Below are 23554 nucleotides of genomic sequence, written 5' to 3' on the forward strand. Positions count from 1 at the left end.
AATCGTCCACTTCCTCAGGCTTGTACCACTGCAAAAACTGTAAAGTCTTAAAGAGAGGTTTTCCTAGTAAAATTCTTCTTGCCGTGAACTGTTGGACTTTAGTTCTTCACACTGGTACAAGCCGAATGAAGTGGGCGATCCAGATCCATGAAAGCTAGCAGATCATATGTTTTGTGGGTTTTTTTAATAGTTTACAAAGGCACTGCCTACTCTTTCGTTTCTGTTTTGTAATGACCACACGCCTCCCTTTAATTTAGATGGGAAACGAATAGGAGTCTCCAGATTTAACTTTTGGAATATGAGGCCTCTAGAAGCCAACCAGTGCTCTGAAGATAGGGTCCCGATTTGGAAGCCTTCAAGCTTAATGAATTGCTGGGCAGAATCTGTTCCCATATTCCCACCTCTTCTACTCCATTCTCCCTCATGCTATCCCCATAGGCAAGGCTCTGAAGCTGACACCAAGCAGGTTATACCGGCAGCACCTCAACATAGTGGGGGGTTGAGCTTCCTCCCAGAACAACCAGTGAAAGGAAGAAGTAAATTGAACAAAACTTTCTGCTCTGGCCACAGAGAGCCCTTTGACTCGGAGCAAAAATTCCACCCCTTTTTCTCTCGCTGGGTTATGAAGGAGCATTGACTTGCCGAGATTCATGTCCAAAAACGCTTCTTTCTAGGACATCTCTAAGAATTCTTTCGCTTTTTTTAAAGTTTAGCACTCCACTTCTCTGATGGGGTTTCTGTTCCAGAGTTTGGGGATATACAGTGGTGCCTCGCTAGACAGTTACCCCGCATGACAGTTTTTTCGCTAGACATTGGCTTTTTGCGATCGCTATAGCGATTCGCAGAACAGTGATTCCTATGGGGGAATTTCACTGGACAATGTTTGGTCCCTGCTTCGCAACCCGATTTTCGCTAGACGACGATTTTGACAGCTCCCTCCGCGCTCACAAAACGGGTGTTTTCAGGACCTAAGCTTCGCAAGACAGCAATTTAAACAGCTGATCGGCGGTTCGCAAAGCGGCTTTCCTATGTCCGATCTTTGCTAGACAACAACGATTCTTCCCCACTGGAATGCATTAAACAGGATTCAATCCATTCCAATGGTCAAATGCTTTTTACTAGACAATGATTTCGCTAAACAGTGATTTCAGTGGAACGGATTATCATCATCTAGAGAGGCACCACTGTAAATATATATATTTGGCACATTAGAAGTTTCCAACGGACTCTCCTCTTCTGCTCTTTGAAGAACAGTCAGTCGTGCGGAAGATGGAGCTGGCTTGTTTTTCGAGGACTCACCAGAAGTAATGGATTCAAGTTACAGGAAATGAGACTTTGACTAAGTGTTGGGAAGAACATAACAGTGAGAGTTGTTGGCCGGTGACATTGACTACCTGGAGGTGTGTGTGTGTGTGTGTGTGTTTGTGTGTGTGTGAAGGCTGGCGGAGTCCCCTTCATTTGAAATTTCCAAGCAGAGGTTGGTTGGATGGCCACCTACCAAGCCATTCTTTAGCTGTGGATTTCCTGGACTGGTAGGGGATTGGACTTGATGGGACTTGAGGTGCCAACTCTTGCAATCCTATAATCAACTTCCAACAACAGGAAGTGCCATAGCGTTAAAACCGCACTCGCAGAGCAGAGCAGAGCAAAGTCTGCTGCTTATATACGGCCCCATAACTCTCTGCGCAATTTACAGGTTAATTATGCAGGCTACACGTTGCCCCCAACAAGCTGGGTATTCATTTTACAACCTCGGAAGGCTGGAAGGCTGAGTCCACTTCCAGCCAGCTACCTGAGCCTGTTCAGGATCAAACTCGGGTTGTGAGCGGAGCCTTGACCGAAGTACTGCAGCTTAACCACTGTGCCACGAGGCTCCTTACAGAGCAAACCCTGGAGTAACCAAAAGTTGTGTTAAGTCATTAAACTGAGACAGACAAGCCTTACTCCATGGGAGTAACAGGAAAAATACCAGTAAAATCAGTGTAGAACCCGATACTTTCTGAAGAACAAACACTTCCTCTATAGAAACCTTTAATTGTGTTCATGCAATGGTAAGGTTTGCCACTGGTTCTTTCGAATGCTGAAAGGTGGTGAAAAACACACACACATTTAGGTGATGTAAATTGTGGCAAAGCCATTGCTAGTGGCTGTTGTGATGTGCCGCTTTTAAACCTATGAAGACTCCCAAAGGTCCTGTCGTTAAGCCTTGTTCGGATCTTGCAAGCTGAAGTTGTGGCTCCCTTTATGGAGCCAGTCTGTCTCGTATGTGGTCCTCCTCTTTTCCCACTGCCTTCAGTTTTCTCCAGCATGCTTGTCTTTTCCAGTGAACCTACCTGATTACAGTAGGGCTCGTTAAAACAAACCTTCAGCAGCTTGGCACCCTCCAAAAATGCCGGACTGCAACATCCAGCATGCGTAGGTTGGGCAAATGGGAATAACCGTCCCAACACTTCTAGCTGTGGAAAGCTAGTGTAGTTTAAAGAGACATTCTATTTATCCTGTCTTTATTGCATTTCTATTGCAAAGAGCTGGAAGCTGCTAACAAACATAATTAAAAATGAGTTAGAAACAGATTAAAGGCAAATTGAAAATAAATTGAGCAATAAAACCAATGAAGTCACCCCATTAAAAACTGTTAAACTCACCCATATAGCCCTTAGTCAAAACAAGTTTGAAAGGCCAGCTTGTTCTTCACATGTTCTTCACGTGCTTCTTAAAAGCCTCAGGATCAGGATCTAGTTACAGCTTCAAGGGAGTGCCTTCCAAAGTCTGGAAGAAGAACGCCCTTCCCCTGCATACTCTTTGAGCAGATTTGCACATGACATGGGGCTCTTGAGAGGCAGGTTCGTAACAAAACCAACAGTGGTTCAATAGGTATGTCCAAAGCAATTAAGCGCTTTAAAGGTTAAAACGGACAGCTTGAACTGGCCTTGGAAATCCAAGTTGCACGGGCACAAAAAGGTCCTTTAATATTGGGATCATTTCAAGAGTGTGTATAAGTCAGCAGCCCAGATGCCATATATTACCCCCAAGGAAGATCCGAGGCCCTCTTCAAGGGTAGCCCCATGTAGATCGCATTGCAGTAGTCAAGATGCCATGTAACTAAAACATGGATGACTGCTGCCAGCTCAGATCCATCTGGGAAAGGTCATGGCTGGGGCACTAAATAGAGTGACCCCACCATATGGAGTCCAGAGACTGACTCTTCAAGAGTCACGGTGTCTTTCTCAGACTAGGAATGTGACCTTCAGAAAACCAGCCCCTGAATGAGACTTTCGGCTGACCAGCAGCACCTCCACCTTACCAGGTTTTAACTTGAGGTAAGCTCACTTTCATCCAGCCTGTTATGAAGCCCAAATAGCCTTTGTCGTTCTGGACTACTTCCCCGGTGTGTGTTTGGTGACAAAAAGCAACAGAAACAGGCATCATCGGCATAAAGGAGAGACCACCCTCAAAATGGCTTCCTTTTCAGTAACTACACACTCGGCATAAAGAAGAGAGTCTTGTGGGTCACCATAGTCAAAAGCCATGGTGTCAAACCAGGATCCCCAAACACTTCTGAGTTGCGACTTCCTTTATGCTAGACTAACGAACTTCATTTCCAGTATATGTCATTAGCACCTCTAAAAGACGCCAGGAAACACTGGCAGAAGGACTTGACCAACGGCAGGAGTCGCCTGTCAGATCAAATGGGCGAAGCACAATGAAGCAACCAGGCGCTTAAGCGCATCAAAAGGAGAGAACAACCTGGCTCTGTCTTTTAATGGCTGTTAAGTTTGCGACTGTACACTTACCAGCAGTTGACCCTCCCTGTAAAAATGTGGTATTTAGCAAAAGTAAACAAAAGTCAACTTAGCCTTCCATGGGGCCATTTTATTAAAATTTGCAAACAGTATTTTTAAAAAAAACACATAGCCCAAAACGCTCAACCAATGCTATGGAAACTCATTTGTATACTCACAGTTAAGGTGCTAAGAATACAAAACTGAATGGGACACGGGGTGTACTGTAAACAAGAGAAAAATCTAAAAAGGAGCTTAGTGCAAGTAGAACTCGAGTGCCACGAGCAGTCGCTTCCATGCTTTGACCCAAGCGGGAGCTGCTCGACATGAACCTTAGGCATTAAAAAGCATTTATCGTATTTCAAATAGTAATAACAAAACCTGAAACTGGCCGGAGAGATGTATACTCGTAGTTGCCATCAGTAATGGGGGAAAAGAAACCATTGCGTTGATCAGAGGTAAACCATTCTGGAGCAGATTATTTTTAAAAGGCCCATAGCCTCATGAAAATGCATGAAAACAAAAATGGCCCGCACTGGTAAAAAATACTGGCTTTTTTCCCCCTGCAACCTTAGGTTAAGTCTTATACTGGCCAGGAAAAAGTCCACATCCACCCTGTTGCAGCGTCCTAAGCGATGGAGAAAAATGCAGCTTTGCATGGGACCGGTTTGTGCTTGGAAGGCCAACCTGATTTCCTCTAAGAGGTACAGTGGATGGATTTCTAAACATGACCTAGGAAGCTCTAAGGGAGAAAACCTGGATCATTGGTCTGAACTGTCCTGATTTTCCAGGGAGCTGAAAGAAGGAGCAGGTGTGGGACTGGTTGCCCTCGGATGATCACCACGGTGGCAGAGAAGCCAGAGGTCCCGAGGTCCCGTTGTCAATCGCTGATTCCAGTCTGTTTGAACAATAAAGACACTCTTGCCCGAGGCCAGAAGGGCAGCAGAAGACAGAGAACTGAGCAAGTGCTTTTAAGAGTAAGGTTAAAAGGAGAAGCCCATTCCTGGACACCCGTTGGGGGGTGCAGTGGTGTTAGATGACCGCAGGTCCTCATGCCAGACGAGAAGAGTGAACACCTTTACAAGCAGAGAAGCGCACTCGGAAACCTTCAAATCCCTTCCTTTATGACTGTAATCATCACAGCAGCAAGAACAGAAAAAGAGCAAACTAAAGCCACCCTGCTTCCTACGAGGCTCACAAGAGCATAAGGCTGTGCTATTCGTACCTGGGACTTTTAAAACTAGGGTTGGGAACTAAGAGATTTTACATTAAAAAACAAAACCACTTTTGCTATTGCAATGGGGGATCCTTCCACTTGACCAAACAAGAATGCCAAATCATGATTAACTCCAGAAAACACACACCTACGAAATACAAACCCCTCGACACCCCAATGACATTAGGCAAAAATCCTTTTGGGGTGAAACCATCCTGCTTAAAAGCCAAGCATCCATGAACATGGTTCCTTGGCTACTAACAGAAAAAGCTCTTTCTTCGCTTCTCGCCTCGTTTAATCCCTGTTGCCCATATCAAGGCTGGAAGCAATTTGGTTTATCGAGTTAGTTAGGGTTGAAGTGGGAGAGTGAAGCGATGCATGCTAGGGTATGGATCTGACCATGCGTCCACCTCCTCAGAGGCGGGGGGGGAGGGAGAGGAAGAAAAGAAAACCGGGCAGAGGGCATGGCACAGAACCAGGGACTTTGTCCTCACCTTTCCGTTACGCAGCGTCTCATCCAAGGGGGTTAGGAGTGTGCCACAGCATCTCCAGAACCACCAGGAGGACCTCCACATCTACTGATAAGAATCAACTGATTCCTGCATTTATCTGAGAACAGGTGTCTGTTCTAACCTCGGCACTGGGCAACTGTGTTCCCCTTGTTTTAGCCAGATACAGAAGTCTTTCAACAGCACCAAGCTCAGGAGAGGCCGAGTCTCATTTCTGGCAGCAGCGACAACATACAGCACCTAACAGCTCAGAGCGCATGGCATCCGTTTCCTACTTGCAACCTGAGCATAACATTTTTTAAAAAAACCTGATCTTTAAAAAAAAACTCTTCAGTACCTAATTTTGCTAGCGACTTTGGGAGGGGAAAAAAGCAGAAAGACTGTCCAAAGCCACATTAGCGGTGTGGGGAAATGAAGGGTGAAACGACATGCAGAGGCTGGGAAATCTCTAAAAGTGTCGTTTGTTACACAACCTTCTGCAAAACACCCTCCAAACAACTCTTTGCAGTTAACGCTGTGGATCGTCTCGAGGAACCGATTCCATCGTTCATCATGTTTCGTATTACTTTAGCTCCATTAAAGCATTTTGGCTCCACTGAAGAAACAAGAAGAAGCAAGATGTAAACATTGTTTATGCAGGCAAAAGGAATCATGATGTCGTTAGTCACTAAGTTCTTTGGAAAAGGATCATCCTTCTGCCTTCATTATTCCTTCGGGTGGGGGGGGGAGAATGCATTATAAATACTGATGCTGTTTGTAACATGCTCCTTCTGGGCCTGATCACACCGAAGGTTAATCCTGTACTTCAGATATTCTTTTTTTAAAATCATGGGATGGATACACAGAGTCTGACCCCCAATCCAGCCCAAGATGAGTGTGCATGGACTGGGAAGTGGTGAAGTTTTGCACAAAAGTAAAATCCGGGTGGAATGGGGTGGGTGAAACCTCCCCCACTTGTGCGGGTCCTGCCACGAATCAAGGTACCCTTGACGCCCTCTCTGATGGGCAAGCAAACTTAAGCAAAAGCTCACAGGTTATCTCAGAAGTTCAGAAGGTTATGGAGTTTTATGCAAACTCCAGACTCTCTAAGGCCGGCTTCTTCCCACGCAGTTGCTGGACAAGAGGGCTTTCCTCCACCCTGTCCCCGTTTGCCATTCACCCCAACGTTTACAAGGCAAAAATGGTTAGAAGGAGGCCCAGATTCTAACCTCCTATGGAGATGCTGCAAAACCACCAGTTCTGCTGGAAGCAAAGTGCGGAGAGGAGTCCCCGAAACGGCTGCAGACCCTGGACAAAGAAAAGGTCTCACGGGCAGTTGCCATTTTGCCGCCTTAGGGCCAAACTGAAGGGGAGCTGCACGAAATGGAACAGTGTGCACATTTTTTGTGATATAATCCCGGCTGCGAACGGTGAACCGCTGTTGTGCTGTGGGAGGTGGCAAAGAGAAGCGTTAACTTTCTCTCTCTCTCCTGTCAGTTTTGACTAAACATATCCTCTCTAGAGTCGTGGTTTGCAGGGAAATGCCAACCGGTGGCGTCTCCTGAGATGTAGAGGGCTGCTTGGGAGGAGCTATTTTCATTTCTAAATTACTTTTACAAGAATATCTTCTCATAGTTAACAGTTGTGTTATCCCCCTTTTCTCCTTTTAACAAGTGCTCGAAGGAGCTCGTAAAAGAAATGACTTGGTCAAAATTCCTTTGGTACTTTTGTGAATAAAACCAAATTTTCTACATCCTGGGGGTGGGGGGGGGAGGTTCTTTGTCTCTCTTTGACATTGAGGGCTAGAATGATGAGAGGGACAGAAGGACTTGAACTCCCCAGCATACTTTGCTGTCGCTGCTGTTGCTTCCAACTTATGGGGACCCGATGAATGAATGGCTTGCAAGAGGGCCTGTCTTCAGCAGCCCGGCTCAGGTGTTGCAAACTCAAGCCTGTGGCTTTCTGTAGGGAGTCCGTCCAACTCGTGTGTGGTCTTCCTCTTTTCCTAGCACGAATGTCTTCCAACGACTCTCGTCTTCTCAGGCTATGTCCTGAATAAGGCAGCCACAGTTTAGCCACTTCCTAGCATTCTTCCTTTCCCAGGGAGTCTTTCTGCTCTCATATTTGTTCCCGTATGAAACAACAACAACAAAAAATGTGCATGGCATTTGTATTCATGCCGTTCACATCCAGTTAGGCTTTTAAAAGCCACTTGAAGAACCCTCTCCCATTACGAAGCAAAGGGACTTGGACCTCACCACGATCCAGTCTGAAGTTGGAGAAAACAAAACAGATGGCTTGCCTTTTGTGGCAGCAACGATGCCTCAGACCCGAAGAACCACTTGTTTTTCCTTTACGTCTTTGAGATTATGCCATGCAAGTAGAAGACAGTATTGAGGAAAGAGCCAAAATCTCTGGAAGAGAAAATAAGGTTGCCGTCTCATTCGTAGATGACAGCGTTGAATTTTGGGGGGCTGGCGTGTTGTTTAGCTACTGTACATTGCGACACAGATCCAAAAGAACGAGAGCGCTAATGCCCCGTTTCCTAGCAGCAGGCGTTACAGCAGCAGGTGAGGTAGGTTCGAAGCGAACAAACAAACCAGTGCTTCCTCAGGGAAGCACGCCAAACTCTCGCCCATCGCCCTGCCTTATAAAAATCAAGTTTACCTAAAGCGATCTGGCCGACGCTTTCTCCAAGGGCTTTACATTTGCATATTTGAGTTATTCGTTTGCATATCATTCACAGGGGTGAAGAAAGACCAAGTCAACGCCTGGCTTGGAACCTGGCTCTGGCACGAAGGCTCACGGGGTGAACCATGAAGCACCTACAGGGTTGGAATCTTAAACTGGAAGTTCTGGGAGTGCGACCTCCATTTCGTCCCCTTTGAGTCCTGAATAGTTTTGAAAGAAGAAGCAAGGAGGCAACAAACAGCTTCACGCCTGGCCCAGGGTCCAAAAAAGTCATGACAGGTGGCATGCAAAGAGTCTTGGGTGTACCTGACAGGAATCTTAGTGCTAAGGCCAAGACTCCTCCCCCCCTTACCCTAAATGGTTTTGGAAAAGAAGTGAGCTTCCCAAGCGGTCTGCAATAGAGATGCTACAGGAGGCCACTCAGGCAGAACCCGGAGCCCTCCAGTCCTCCTGGCGCCACGGGACTGGTGGTAAAGTTTTTGGCATCTCAGCACCCGTGGCCCATTTCCTACTTCAGAGGCTCACGTCCAGGTGTCGCATCCTGCATCCGCAGCATCCGCTTGCACAAAGAGTCCATGCATTTTTTTCTGCCCTTGTTCAAGGAGGCAGCCGGCGCCTCGCTGCACAACAGGGATGCTGGAAGCAGTGTGGCACGATCCAGGAGAACTGGACCAGCAGGGATTTTTTTACTCTGCTGGGGTGATGGCATTTCCCGTCTGGGAAACCTAAGACCAGCACGACCCTCGTGCCACCTGCCCCACACCCTAAAACAGGAGTGTTCCCACTAGGAAATGCTTAGCCCGGCGTGTGTGCCTCCTTCGTCCCTGAACTGAGAGCGTGGCGTATGTGTGGCTTTGCCTACAGCACCCCCAAAGTCGCAAGACCCTGATCACCATTTAAACTCACGACAGGAGGCCAGGAGGAAATTTAGCCATTTCTCCTTAAGGGCTGCTGCAAGACTTGGGAAACATCCCTCCTTCAAATGGCTGACCGATTTATCAAAGGTCCCTGATGGGTCCGGGTGCCCTTGGCCTCTCCCATCCCATCCAAGCCTTTCTTGACGTCTTAATAACTACAATTAACCCTTCTCTCCAAAGAATGCCCCAGATACAGCAAGAGGCTGTTCAAGGCACTGAGGCTGAAAGGGGTCAGGAGGGGGGGGGCTTGCAATTTTGTGTGTGCGTGTGCGTGCGTGCATGCTGTCGCACGTGCACCTAGATTTCCATAACACTGTACCCCTAAGGACTGCAAAAAAAAAGTACCCAAACTGACCATCTCTTTCATTCAAATTCACCAAGGGCTTTAGGGAGCTACTGGATTCAATTTTGGGTACATTACATGGAACTCAAATACTTCCCCTTTCCCTGTGTAAAGACTGTAATCAAAATAAGAGACTGGAGTGTTTTCTACAAACGTGCAGACAATAGAAGCAGCTAAGGGGGCCAAGCTTTCACATTCTCCCTCCCTCCCTCCTTGCAACCAGGCTGAGCAATTTCAGTTAAGAGCCAAGGCCCCTTCGGCAGAGCCTCCCGGTCCATTATCCTTGTGTTGCATTTCCAGTGTAATTGCCTCAAGTCTCCCGCTGATTCCCTACAGATGTCCTTTGTACAGTTTTTTTTTGTATGCAACCCACCCTCTGGGGTGCATGAGAACTACAAACTACGTAATTCATTATCTAGTCAAAAACGATGGGGAGAATCACTTTCCCCCCTCCGAAATAAAAGACCACCTTCTACTATCCTGGAGGGAGTGGGGGGGGAGAGAGCTTTCCACAGGACGTTAACCATTTGCTATTTCATAGAAGCATAGGGATAGATCAGTAACAAAAAAAAAACTTAAAAAGATTCAGTGGCTGAGCACGAACCATGGCCAAATAAATAAAAGTCATACCGAGGAGTTAAAAAAAGGCGAGTGTCAGTCGGCCATTCGCTTGCAGATTCGATCCAGCAGCTTCTCGCTTAGAGGCAAAGATTGCTGAGAACATTTGCTGGCTAGGGCACAAAGCAGAGCTCAAAGGAGAGTTAGTACCTGATCTGAGGGGGTAACACTGAGCTTTTTTGTTTTGTTTTGTTTTGTTTTTTGTTCTATAAAGAAACCAGTGCTGCTCTGTGAAAACCGGGCGGAGGGAAGACGAGAAGTGTCGGTCAAGCGCTGGTCCCGTCCTCTTCGATCACCCGGTTCATGCTGGTGCCGTGGGTGATGTGGGTCACCGGGTTGCCACTGAGGTCTCTGGTGCTGCTGTGGCGGGACTGGTCGTTGAGTCGGTGGGAGCTGCTGTGCCGGGAGTGGTCAGTCAGCCGGGACATGCTGCCATGAGGTAGCCGATCTTCGATCCCACGGTAACTGCAGGGGGTATACCTAATTCATAAAGACTCAACGGCTTCAGTAACACAGGAAAGGATGCACGGACTCCCCCGCCCGCCCGCCCGCTCACCCCACCAACCCCTCGCCCTCACAGATCTGCACAGAAGTCAGGTAAGCAGATTGTCTTGGCACACAGAGCATCTGTCCTTCCACTCCTGGGCATCTCCATGTAGAACAGAAGCACGCAACACGCCGAGCCTGTCCTTAGAAGCCGGGCTCTCTCGAGAAGTAACCGATGTCCATTTATCCTAACACAAGCATTTTGCAAATCTTTTTCTTTCGTGCTTGATCATCAGGGAATAAACATCAGCGTCCTTCACCCATTTGTATACCACCTTTCTCCCCGCTGAAGGGAATGAAGGTGGTTTACAACATTGAAAAGACATATAAAATACAAGCAAAGCATTAAAAAGCGATTACACAAAGTGTTGAAATCTATAAAGCATGAACAAAACATATAATCAAATTATTAAAATGCTCTAACTACGAGCTGCTGTCCTAGCTGCATGTCTTATTCCTCAGCCGCATGGAGGGCGAGCGCAGTAACGGTAAGAAATCTGCTTCTCCCATAATGTGGGATTTGGCTCTTGGCACTCTTATCAGAGGCAGTCGACCAGCTTAATTTGAGCTGGTGTCCTCCAGAAGTGTGCAGGTGGAGGCATGAGCCAGGCCTGGGAATATGGGAGTTGAAAATCCATACATCCGGGGGTGGGGACGGCAGGCATCGATATAGGTGGAGGAGGCTGCCCTACCCTCTGCTTTAATGTCAACCTGCGCCTTGCCGCCGATGTCTCAGCAGAACAAGATCTCATTTTCCTCACCTGCCGTCACGTGACCGATGCAAACTGCCGTGGTAGCTGCTGACTTTGCTATGGACGCTGCCAGCCTTGCTTCGCTGGTCATCCATCATGGCCAGCTGAGTTGAAGAGGCATGAGTCGAGGTCCCCTGGGTGGAGGTTCCTCTGGATTTGCGGACGATGGGAGTGTTGGGGTCTCTCAAGAGCGACTGGGCAAAATCGGGTTCCTGAAGCACTTGCCGGCTCTCATTCACAACTCTACAGAACAAAACAAGTCATTTCTGGTTATTTGAACCACAGGAAAGATAGACAGCAACAAATAGGGTACAGGAAGGTTCCGCTGATGACCCACTGTGAACTGGGGGTGCCTATTTTTATTCTATGTATAACACAGAATCATAGAATAACAGAGTTGAGAGGGGGCCCATGAGGCCATCGAGTCCAACTCCCCCCCTTCTCAGGGCATGAATTCAAATCAAAGCAAATCTGATGGATAATTGTCCAATTTTCTCTTGAAGGCCTCCAATGCTGGAGCATTTTATCACCTCCCAAGGTCATTGTTGTGCTGCTCTAAGAGTTAAGAAGCTTTTCCTGATATTCAGCCTAAATCTGGCTTTTTGTAGCTTGAGCCCATTCTTACATGTCCTGCACTCTGGGATGATTGAGAACAGATCCTGCCCTTTCTCTCTATGACTACCTTTCAAGTATTTGAAAAGTGCAATCATATCTCCCCTCAGTCTTCTTTTTTCAAGGCTAACATCCACACCAAAGCTGGTTAAAGAAATTTTCGGCCATTATTAGACTGTGAGGGGAGACACTGGCCTTCTCCAGGTAGCCTTTTAAATATGAATTGACTGAGCACTCTTTAGTCAGGCATCTGTAATGCAAATTTTGGGCACAACCTAGGTTTCCTGTCTGTAAGGTCCAAAAAAAAAATGGTACAACCAACGAGACAGAAACCCTGAAATATCGCTATCACAGTTGACAGATGGATATGAATGTCTAGTGAGCCTCGTGGCACAGTGGTTAAATCACTGTACTGCAGCTAAAACTGTGCTCACGACCTGGGGTTCAAATCCCAGGTAGCCGGCTCAAGGTTGACTCAGCCTTCTATCCTTCCGAGGTCAGTGGGGGGGCAATGTGTAGCCTGCATAATTAAATTGTAAACCACCCAGAGAGTGCTTGAAGTGCTATGGGGCGGTATATAAGCAGCACGCTTTGCTTTTCCCATTATGAGCCAGCTCGGATGTTAAAATCATCAGGAGAGGCCTTACTCTCAGTTCCACTACCTTCAGAGGTGCATTTGGTGGGGATATGGGAGAAGGGCTTCTCTGTGGCTGCTCCCAGACTCTGGAACTCCCTCCCACTGGAGGCCAGCCTGGCCCCATCTTTGCTGTCCTTCCACAAGCAGGCTAAGACCTTTCTCTGCAGGCAGGCTCTTCTTTAGTGATGGACCATCTGGGAGACGTTTTAAAATGAGATCGTTTGCATTTTATTACTTCTAAATCTGTTTTAGTACTGCTTTGCCAAACATTCCTAAGATAATGTTATTAATTTGTTTAATATTTTAATAGCTCATTGTTTTTAGCTTTAAATTTTAGCTCCTTTTGAGGACCTTCATGGCACAGTGATTAAATTCCAGAACTGCAGCCAAAACTCTGCTCACGACCTGGGCTCAATCCGGAAGTTCACCCAGCCTTCTATTTTTCTGAAGTTGGTCAACTGGGTACCCAGTTTGCTGGGGGCGGGGGAGCAGGCAATGTGTAGCCTGCATAATTAAATTTTAGACCACCTAGAGCAGGGGTTTTAAACTCGATTTACCTGGGGGCCGCTAGAGGCAGAGTCTGGGTGAGGCTGGGCCGCATCAGATTTTCCGCCAAGCGGACCAAGCTCTCGAGGAAGCCGGCCAGGAGTTTCCTTAGCCGACATACAGGTGGGCTGGCTGGCAGGCTGCAGTTCTGAATGGAGGGTGCAAGAGGTGCTGTCTTGGGAGAGAGCCGGCGAGCAAGGCTTTTTTTTACTCTTGATATCAGAGGATGTGTGGGCGCTTTGGGGGGGCAGGCAAGGCGAGGGTCACAAACTATCATCTGGGGAGCCGCAAATGGCCCCCGGGCCGCATGTTTGAGACCCCTGACCTAGAGAGTGCTTTGATACAGTATATAAGCAGCACACTTTGCTTTTGCTTTTCAATATTGTGTTTTTAGCATGTAAGCTGCCTTGGGTCCTTTTTTCGGAGAGAGGTGTGTGTGTGCAAAAATATTTTAAATAATAAACAAAGAATTGTATTCAGTCACAAATTCAGACATCCTTGGACCATTTGGTTGGCACTTTTTTGCCCTTGAGCTGCTACAGTCATCCTAAGCTCTTTTCATAGTCTTGCTCTTGCAAGTTGGAACACAATCTGGGGCCGGGGGGGGGGGGAGAGATACACTGTGCCCTTTATGCACAGTGGGGGCCACAGTTCTTTGGCATGCTGCAAATTTTCATAGCAAAGCAATCGAGACCCTGAGAAATGTTCAATTATAATTAGGCACCCTTCAGTCTCGAGAGACGATGGGAACGTGCTCTGAACAGAGGACTTGGAGCAGCACCTAGTGTGGCTGAGAAGGCCAATTTGAGAGTGACCATCCCTTCTACAGTGCGCTGAATACAAATACCATGTGTCCCCTGTCCAGCTCCCTGGTTTTGTTGCTTTCGGGACCGCCTCTTTGCCTCGGCCTGCTGGACAAGGGTCTCTTCAAATTGGGAGAGGCCATGATGCACTGCTGGCCTCCAGGCTGAATGCTCAGATTAATTAATTAATTAATTAACCAACCAACAATTAACAGGGGAAGGGAGAAGATCCGGCTGCCGCATCCAGGCATTCTTCTGAAGGGCAAGATGTGCATCTTCCCCTGGGGGGACGCAGGTAAAAGGAAGCAAGGGCATGTGACTCGTAAACCAGGAGCACCTGGAAAAAGAGGAAACCTGTAGGGCGTCACTAGGTGGAGCCTTAGTAGCCAAGCTCCCTACAGCTGTCTTGAATTGAGAAGAATTTGTGACTCAGCCTGGAATGCTTTTCTTGCGGTTCTCCGCGGCAGAACTCACTCTTTTTTCTTGCGCCCATGGAAGAAGCTAGCCCACTCAAAGCAGGTCTTCTTACTGCCGACCCAGAAGACAGACGGGATCCCCACGACAAGGCCCATGAGGTACTTCATCAAAAACAGGATCAAGTCCGGGCGACTCATCTGCGTGACCTGAAAAAAAAGAGAGAAGGCAAGCGCACACGTGAGACCACCTGCCACGTGTCTGTACGTCCCTCTGAAAACTCACCCTGAAGCACCGCTGAAGGCAAAAGGCGACGGTCAGTTGCGCGTCTCGGTCTCCTGTCTTTAGGATGCAACGTGGCTGGCAGAGCCCAGAGGGGGTGGTTTTAAACCCAGGCCATTTAAGTCATGTCACAAAGGAAAAGGTCGGCTGAAAGCAGAGTTTCTCGGTGTCCTCAAATGGTTCCAACACGCTAACAGAAGCAGGGGCTGGAAAATGTGCTTTTTCGGACTAATCTTTTCCAGGATCCAACCGTAAGAACAGAGAGGCAATGGCTTCAAGGTCGTAGTTGCAAGTTATGCCACTCAACGGCCCTCTTGCTACCAAGTTTGCTGAGATCGCAAACACACAGCTGCGTGGTGGAAGCTGTTCCGATGCAGCTTCTGTGGCTCTCCCCAACCCACCTGCGCCCTTCCCCTTATGCGCTGCTCCCCATGGAGCCAGGAAGCTTACAAGAAAGAAAGAAAAAAAGAAAGGACTTCTGTGGGTAACAATAGGAGTCTCTTTTCAAGCCTAATTGAAACACGGAGGGTGGGGGCAGCTTGCAGCTAGGAAGGCTTAACCCTCGCCACAGAGTCTGACCCGTCTCAATCAGCAACTCTTGGCTAAGCAATTAGGGCTGAAAAAAAGGGGGCCTCCCTGGTGCCGGGGGAGAAGGCTCTTTTTAAGCCGAGTGGCTGTGCAAGCTGGAGGGAAGGGATGCTTTGGGAGTGCGGGTGCTGGAGAAGGGCTGGCACGAAGAGGGGTTAGGAGCGAGGTGAGGAAAAAAGGGATGCCCGTGCAGGAGTTCTGTGGCCTGATCCAGTCTGTTGGTTGTTTCTTTACAGAGGAGGGGATAAGAATAATCTTAGAACTGCATAGCTGGAAGGGACCCCCAAGGATCATCGAGTCCAGCCCCTGTCAAGGAATCGAACTCCCAACCTTTGGCTCTGCAGCCAAATGCCTAAACCATTGAGCTATCCAGCAATCCATGAAGGCTTATCGAAAAGGTCGTCAACCTCCCCCCCCACCCCCCGGTCCTGGTCCCTGGCCTGAGCCGGACCAGGCCGCAGAGGCAGACCTCTCGTCACCCCCGCACGCGCTCCCCTTCCCACAGCTGCTTTGCACACACAAACACACACACACATGTGCCAGCACCGGCGTGATCACTGTCCCACCCCTTCACACATGTGAAGGGGTGGGCAGGCGCACGTGCAGGCGTGCGGGTGCTCCTCAGCATGTGCAAAGGGGTGGGGAAGTGCTTACGGTGGGGCTGGCACGCACGCGCCCATCACTTCATGCATGCACCTGAGAGAGCGCACACGAGCGCAGGGGTGTGTGCCCCACTTTCCTCAGAGGCTCAGCTGGTCCACGGTCCCAAAACATTTGGGGACCGCTGGATTAAGGGAAGGCTTGCTTGCTTGCTTGCTTCCTCCCTTCCAAAAAGTCAGCTGCATAGGCCAAGGTCACATTCTCTGCCTCAACTCATGTCATCTATGAACAAACCACGAGAACAGTAGGAAGGTGACCATCTGCACTCATCAGCAGCACAAGAGCCATTTCTGTAATTGCACAGAAAACTCTGCATACATGCTGCCTTAGTGATCCAATAAAAGCTATCACCCTACTCTCATTTCTTCTATTTCTTTACTTGAAATATTTTTACTCCACCTTTCTCCTTAAAAAGGACCTATAGCGGCTTACGCCACTAATGTATTTAAAGCAAACAACTGGAAATACTAGAAAGGATCAAACAAATACCACGCTAAGAAACGGTAAGCAAAACAACTCCAAAAACAGATTCAAAACCGTAAGGAGCAACCATCCATTAAAAAAAAAAAAACCACTTGGCCAGCCAATCACTAAGGGGTAATCTTGTCTGAAGGGCATGGTCTTTGCCTGCATGTGGAAGGACAGCCAAGATGGGGCCAGGCTGGCCTCCAGTGGGAGGGAGTTCCAGAGTTTAAAGGAGCAGCCACAGAGAAGGTCCTCTCCCGGGTCCCCACCAGGCGTACATGTGAAGGTGGTGGGACTGAAAGATTAAGGCTGCTCTTGATGATCTTAATGCCAGAGCAGGCTCATAAACAGAAATGCAGGCTTTTAGATAGGTTTGGCACAAGACATTTAGGGCTTTATAGGGTTAGAACCAACACTCTTGAATTGTGCCTGGAAACGGGCATTTTACATCTTATAAGATAAGATGTAGCCTGCATTATTAAATTACAAACCACCCAGAGAGTGCTGTAAGCACTATAGGGAAGTATATAAGCAGCAGCATGTTTTTAAAGGTTCATGAGCACCAGCCCTGCTTGCTTTTCCTTCGACCCGCGCTTGAACGCCAAAGGGTCTGGACGCCCTACACAATGCCACCTAGGAAGCTTTCCGAGCACCTGAAGGATGTACAGCCTTTTATAACGCTTGTCAGCCATCGTCAGCATCACTTGTCGCCCTGAAGCAGAAAGTGGCGATAATGACAGGCGAGAGATGCCGAGCGGGGGCGAGACAATGAAGTGACGGTTGACCCCACTTGATATGGAGGGATAAAAAGCCTTGTAAAAATTCACAGGCTGTTGGGGTCTGCCCGTCCCCCCCTCCCCTGACGCGGCTCACAGGGCAGGGGAGGGCTAGGCTGCACCACCCGCGTTTCCAGACCAACCCTCCACCCGCCCCGATTCTGAACTGCCGCTGCTTTTCCTAACGGCAGAATGGCTGAGACCAAATGGCGAGCAAAGTTTCTGATCCAGGCGGATTTCTTAAAAGAAGAACCATGTGGATCTGTTCCCACATTTTTCCTCCTGGGATGGCCTCCAACGGGAAGGCAGCAGCAAGTGGGCCTTGCCTTTCTGGAGTCTCTCTTCCCAGGGAAGAAGAGAGAAAACATTCAGGCCAGGAGATCCTACGCTTATCTCACCCCCCCTCCCAGCCACCCTCCTTTACCTGCATTGCCAAGGCTGACTGCAATGTTAAAAAACAAACAAACAAACAAAAAACCCGACGGATCTCCGGCCGCTTCCCACTTCTCCATATGGCGAGAGGAAGTACTGTATGCCTGAGCAGAGCCTGGGAGGTTTTTCTTTTTAAAAAAAGGACTGGTCTCAGAATCTCACAGCCAGCAAAGCGGAAGGAGGACGAGTGCTTCAGTCGAAAGAAAATGTTAAATCTTCAGGCTCTCTGTGTGCATGGTGCCCATTTCTGATCTGGAGCGAGGGCCACGGAGACAGGTTCAGGGAGGTCACAATGCACCCGCAACTGAAAGCCGTGCACCTCCAGCTGCAATTAACAACCCGCACACTCTGGCTTTTCCTCTGTCAACAAATTACTTTCAGCCACAGCTTTGAAGGAGGCCTGCGGCTCACCTGGGGAGGAGCCCAGCTGTTTTGCTAGGACCGCGTTCTGAGAATAAAAAGGGCACTTTTAAGGAGGAAAGCGGGGTAAAAATACTTTAAATGCATGAATAAATATTTCCAAAGAGAATGAGAATGGAGCTACTCTGCCGATGCACCTTCCCATGATGCACCTCTTGCTCAGCATCAGGTGAGAAGCAGAAACAAAGGGTACCTTGCCAGGGCTGGAAAAACGAGTCTAAACAATCTGCAAACAGTCAAGGGCCAGGGGTGGACAATGGACCGCCTGAACACAGCTGTCACGTTCCTTTTCCTGCTGGGGCTACCTTCTGGGCCGCAACTCACAGTCACATATATAAAAAGCCAATGCAACCATCACCAGAATGTTACGTATTTTATTGCATTTGTATCTGTATCTTCAGTTTCGGCAACAGGATCACGGAGGATTATGGCCCTCCAAGTGGTGTTTCCCCCTTGCCCAATCGTCCTGTGAAGCACACCCAGGAAACCCTTGTGAGTTTGATAACGGAACGAAGATCTGGATTTAGGTGTTCCAAATCCAGGATGCTCAAGCACAGTGGTGGACCACTTTTGACAGGTGTTGGGGGGTTTCACACCCCTGGACCTTGGAGAGCCCAACCTCCTCCCCTTGACTCCCGTGCCATTTGTTAAAATAAAACAAAAAATGGGCTTTCAAACTGAGAAGGCCCCTTGGGTCCTCGCGTGGCCAAAAATAAAAGTTTTAATTTTCAAAGAACATTTTGTGCTGGGATGGGAGCGACTCTTAAGGCTCTGGGATTGCTCCATGCTCCTGAGATGGCACAAGGGGAATTGCTGAGGCTTTTGTTTTCCTGGGGAAAAAATTATGAAGGGGACGGGAATAGAGGAAGCAGCTAGGATGCCGCCAGGGCCCAGATTTGGACCCTCTGGGGTCATGGGTGGCCCAGACCTGCTGCAACAGCTACAGCATGGATGAAGACAGTTTGCTACTATTGCACAGCATAATGCGCTGGTCTTTCCTAAGAACAACTGTGTGGCATGCGGATGCTCTCTGAGGCATCTAAACAACGACATTCAAAAGCCCCAAACGGACCCCAATTTTCCAGGTACATTAACACATTTGGTAAGAACATAGAGTTCTCAGCAGAAGCTCCAAAGGGGCACCACTGGGAAAACAGCAAGATTTCCACTCTAACATCAAAACATGATAGCACACACATTTTCACATTTTTCTCCTTCACACACCCTTCTGGCTATCCATGAGCATGGTGTGTCCTGTGTTCTCCTCATTAAGCTTTCAGTAAGCAGATAACCATAATTAATCTGTTCTTTTCAAAACAGGTCTGCTGGTGAAACTCATAACTGGAGTGTTAGTAAGCAGCCATTCTGTGCTTTGTTACGTAGCAATACGTGTTCACCACACCCGCCATTTAACGTTATTGAAAGAAATCTGATATTTCCTTATCTCAGTACATCTCACATAATTGAGAAGATTTGATCTTATTAAGCTGGAGCAAACCAAGATATAAAAGCAAGGAGGAAAAAGATTAAACCAGGAACCGGTGAAACTGCAAAGAGACAAAAATGAGTGTATATGAAAGAGTCGGGTTGTACCTCTGAGACCCATGGCATTATGCCAGTTATACATGCAAAAACTAGCTGGGAATCTTTGGCAGGTCAATTCTCTCCTTCTCTCTCTCTTTTTCAAAAAGCCGGTTTACTATTGACAGTCATAGTGGAGTGAAGATCCAAGGCAGTTCTGGTGTTTTCAAAACTGAGATCCAACATTTATTGCTTTTTATGTCCCCTTTCTTCTTCCCGACAAAAGTCAGGGACCTTCAGATTGAAACTCAGCACCTGAAACACTTGCCCTCTGCAGCTTCCTCCTCTTTACATCCTTTGAGACAGGGCAGACCATTCTGCTCTAACACTGAGTGCTAACCCTCCCCCCCTTTTTTTTAAACATCATCATGCCTGATGATGAGTTTCTGAACACAATACTGTAGCTTGCTGAGAATTTTATGACTTTTGTTTGGCTGAATAAAGGTGTCACCAGAACACGGATTTTGGAAAGGGGGGGGGGGGGGAAAGAGTTTATCAGAGTGGATTCACATGTGCGATTACATCTGATGTCTAAACCCACAGAAGCAAACATGAAGGGCCTGCTTCCAGTCATCCCTGGGAATCAATTTGTCTCCTGGTACAGACATGTGCTGTGGTTTTATTAAAGCCATTTTTAAAGGGCATAACAGGAGAAGGAAGCCAGGGAAATCTCGTTAGTTGAGCAGTTTTGCCTTTTGCTAAGCAGAAACGCCATCATCCCTCTTATTTATGAGCTGGAGACCACAGGTCATCAGGAACCAGGAAGTAACAGCAGTTCTCTCTAGACATTTAACACATCGGCTCACATACGCCACCTCTTCTTCTTCAAAAGGATACAGGCAAGGGTGTTAGGGAGTGTCAGAAGCGTAGAGGACGCTTTCCTATACCATTAGCTGTCATCTACTAGCAGCAACTACACAGGAACTCAGGAAGATGCCCACAAGTCAGGGGCCATGAGTCTGCCTGGGCCTGAAACGTCCACTGTGAAACGCAGCAACGCTCCAAGGTTTCTGGCAAGATCTTCTCTTAACCTTTTGCTGCCACAGCCTGAGAACTAAGGCAAATTCTGCTTAGCTTTCAAAAGCAAAGGAGGTCCATGTACTCAAGAGTGTCAAGGTGGTCCACAGGGCCCACCCAGGAAACAACAGAGGGATGTGTAGGACAGCACAGCCCGCTCAGCTATCTCAGCTGAGAAATCAGCTCCTCCTGGCTGCCCTCCTTGAACCTGTTTCCATTCAAGCAAATTAGAATTAAAAGGGATAGGGGATTCTATTACAGCCCATTCAGGCTTCCCAACTGTCCATCACCACATATCTACTGTTTTCCCTCCTCAAGAGTTGCTCTGAATTGCCCACATTCCACCTTCATGTGGCTTCTGTGGGCTTCCCTTTATGTTTTGAAGATAGGATGTGGCGGACACACTAGTGGTCAAGGCCACCAATGTTAACATTTCTGCACAAATGTCTACGGGCGGCTTTCATTTCCAACCCTACATAGAAACTTTTCAAAATAGCTTCTCAGTAACCCACCTGGACCGTTGATATTGTTATTTCTATCGTTAACAAAACGTGTCTCTCCTCCCTTTCCAGTCACTCCATTTTATTCTCCCTCCTACCTGCTGGTCAGCATCTTCCCTGCCAGGCAGACAATATTTTTAGCCAGTGAATTATTAAGGAGCCTGTTCTGCTATTTACCCACCTTCCATTTCTTCCTAACTGATAATGTAAGAAACAAACAAAAGGTTTTCGCTTCCATATCCGTATCCTAGGCAAGAAATACCCCACATTAAATAGTACTGTGTTTTTCCGTGTATAAGACGCCCCCCCTCCACTTTTCTAACCCAAAATTAAGAAATCTAAGTGGAGCTTAGCAAGTGTAGGGAGAAAGGGATCAAAGCCCTGCAGGATCACTTTGATTCCTGCTTTCCCCTCCACTTATTTTTGTTCTCTCCGCACTTCCATGTATAAGACGACCCTCAATTTTTAGTCTAAAGATTTTAGATGAAAGTACAGTCTTATACATAGAAAAATACGGTATCTTCTTCTTTTGAGTTGGGCAGGCATTTTGTGGCTCCAGCTCCATAACCCCAGGGGAAAAAAACCACATCTGCTTCCTTGCCTCTGTCTTTATTATTTTTGAACATCCTGTTCTATAACCATTAGAGATGGGCACGAACTGCCAGTTTGTGCCAGTTCAACCCACTCAGAGGCAGTGCCTGGAGGAGGCGGAGCAGGGAAACTGGGGCGCTGCCTCTGAGTGGGTGCTGGAACATCTGTTTGTCCAAAGGACAAACTTCTGAACCAATGGGTCAGGCCTATCTCCAAGAATCATGGTCCTACGAGCTTCAGTGCCCACACGCTAGTCCTGAAGGTTAAAAGTACAGACTGGTTGCACTTTCTTTGAAAGCTACACCATCAACAGCTTATACTCTCTGTATCATGTTTCACTTTTTTTTTCAACAGCCGTCCTTTTCTTCAAGTTGTTGATGTGGTTATGTCTGTGCTTCTGCAAAACAAAGACAGCCAAGCAATGCCGAGGTACTGAGCTTAATCGGTGTGTTTTCTCAGCGGTGAAACACATGGAGGGTACTGTAAAGGAGGAGACATGCTGACTCACCTGGTAAGGGCAGGGTATGTGATATTCTTTGCACCGTTCTTGTATCCACGTTGTCTCCCACACACCTCGGTGAGCCTGCTCATAGAAATAGCAGCCAATCACAACTAAGAGAGGAACGAGATAGAGAACGCTGAAGACGCCAATCCGAATCATGAATTTCACCAGTTTGTCCTGGTTCTCCTTCTCTAAGGGAATTTCGATACGAACCCGATTTAAGGAGATGATGCCCGCAAGCAGCAGAGAAACTCCAACCACCACATAGAGGCAGAGAGGAGCAAGGACAAAGTATCTCAAAGCATCCACATCATAGAGGCCAACAAAACACACCCCGCTGATGTTGTCACCCTCAATTTTATTCATAGCCAGGAGGATGATGGTCAGGGTTCCAGGGATGCCCCAAGCACTAGCGTGAAAAAGCAAGGCTTTCTTCTCAATGGCTTCACTCCCCCATTTGGGGACAGCTGCCAAGAACCAGGTGATGGTCAGAATCACCCACCAGACGCTCCCGGCCATGGTAAAGAAGTACAGCACCATGAAAAGCATGGTGCACGCTTTGTTATGAGAACCCTGGGTCACTGTGGAGGCCTTGAACATGGTGGGGCTAGAGGCGTTGCAGGCAACACGGTCCTCTAGCAAAAAGCCAATGAAGAAAATGAGGGACACCATCATGTAACAGACAGCGTAGAAAATGATGGGTCTCTCGGGATAGCGGAACCGCGTGACATCGATCAAGAAAGTCAAGAAGGTAAACAAAGTGGCTGAAAGGCAGACGATAGAGATCACGCCGATGAAGTATCGTGCAAAAGAGAGCTCTTCACGTCTGAAATACATATTTGGACAAGGAGGGGAGCAGTCCCGTACCCGCAGGAATGTGTAGCCAAGATCGGGGTCTATTTTTAACTCTTGCGGGCACCAAAAGCCATAGTCTCTTCGCACCGCCACTGGCACGTCTTCCGTTGGCTCCCCAACGGCACTGAGATCGACAAGACGAGGGTACGGCTCATCACAGTCTGGGAACCTACAACAGAGAAAACAGAGAACCTGCTGAAGAGAGCTGATGGGTTATCTGTATTGTGCTGCTGACCTCGGCCTCAATTACCTAAACAGAAATGGACCTGAGGGGGATAATGACATGCTGGCCACTGAGGAAGGACAGTCACCATTCATTCCCTCTGACAAGCTCTACATCTAAATTTCAGATAATTGTGTACATTCTGTAGCTTGGTTATTTCCGACCTCCACCAAGAAGCCATTGATCTGGGCCAGTGCCCTTCAGCCCCAGGTCTGGCTAGTTATTCCAAGTCAATAATCAATAACACGAAGCCCTATGGCACTTTTAACAGATTAATAAATATACTGCAGCACAAGG

At 47.8% G+C, this 23554-nt stretch overlaps 1 protein-coding gene across 4 annotated transcripts in view; it reads right to left on the reverse strand.

Annotated features, from left to right (window-relative positions):
* Positions 1–9615: 9615 nt before the first annotated feature.
* FZD3 (frizzled class receptor 3) overlaps positions 9616–23554 on the reverse strand; it is a 36032-nt gene continuing 22093 nt past the window's right edge. For 3 of the 4 annotated variants that reach the window (XM_020812600.3, XM_078381379.1, XM_072986033.2), the window contains exons 4-7: positions 22186–23203; positions 14426–14574; positions 11363–11596; positions 9616–10535 (exon numbers count right to left, since the gene is read on the reverse strand). In XM_020812600.3, the coding sequence (XP_020668259.3) occupies positions 10322–10535; positions 11363–11596; positions 14426–14574; positions 22186–23203 (1615 nt within the window). In that variant the 3' untranslated portion in view covers positions 9616–10321. The remainder of the gene's footprint in view (positions 10536–11362; positions 11597–14425; positions 14575–22185; positions 23204–23554) is intronic. The other variant, XM_078381385.1, reaches the window with a different exon arrangement.

Source organism: Pogona vitticeps, chromosome 1 (genome assembly GCF_051106095.1).
Source record: "Pogona vitticeps strain Pit_001003342236 chromosome 1, PviZW2.1, whole genome shotgun sequence".
NCBI lineage: Eukaryota > Metazoa > Chordata > Lepidosauria > Squamata > Agamidae > Pogona > Pogona vitticeps.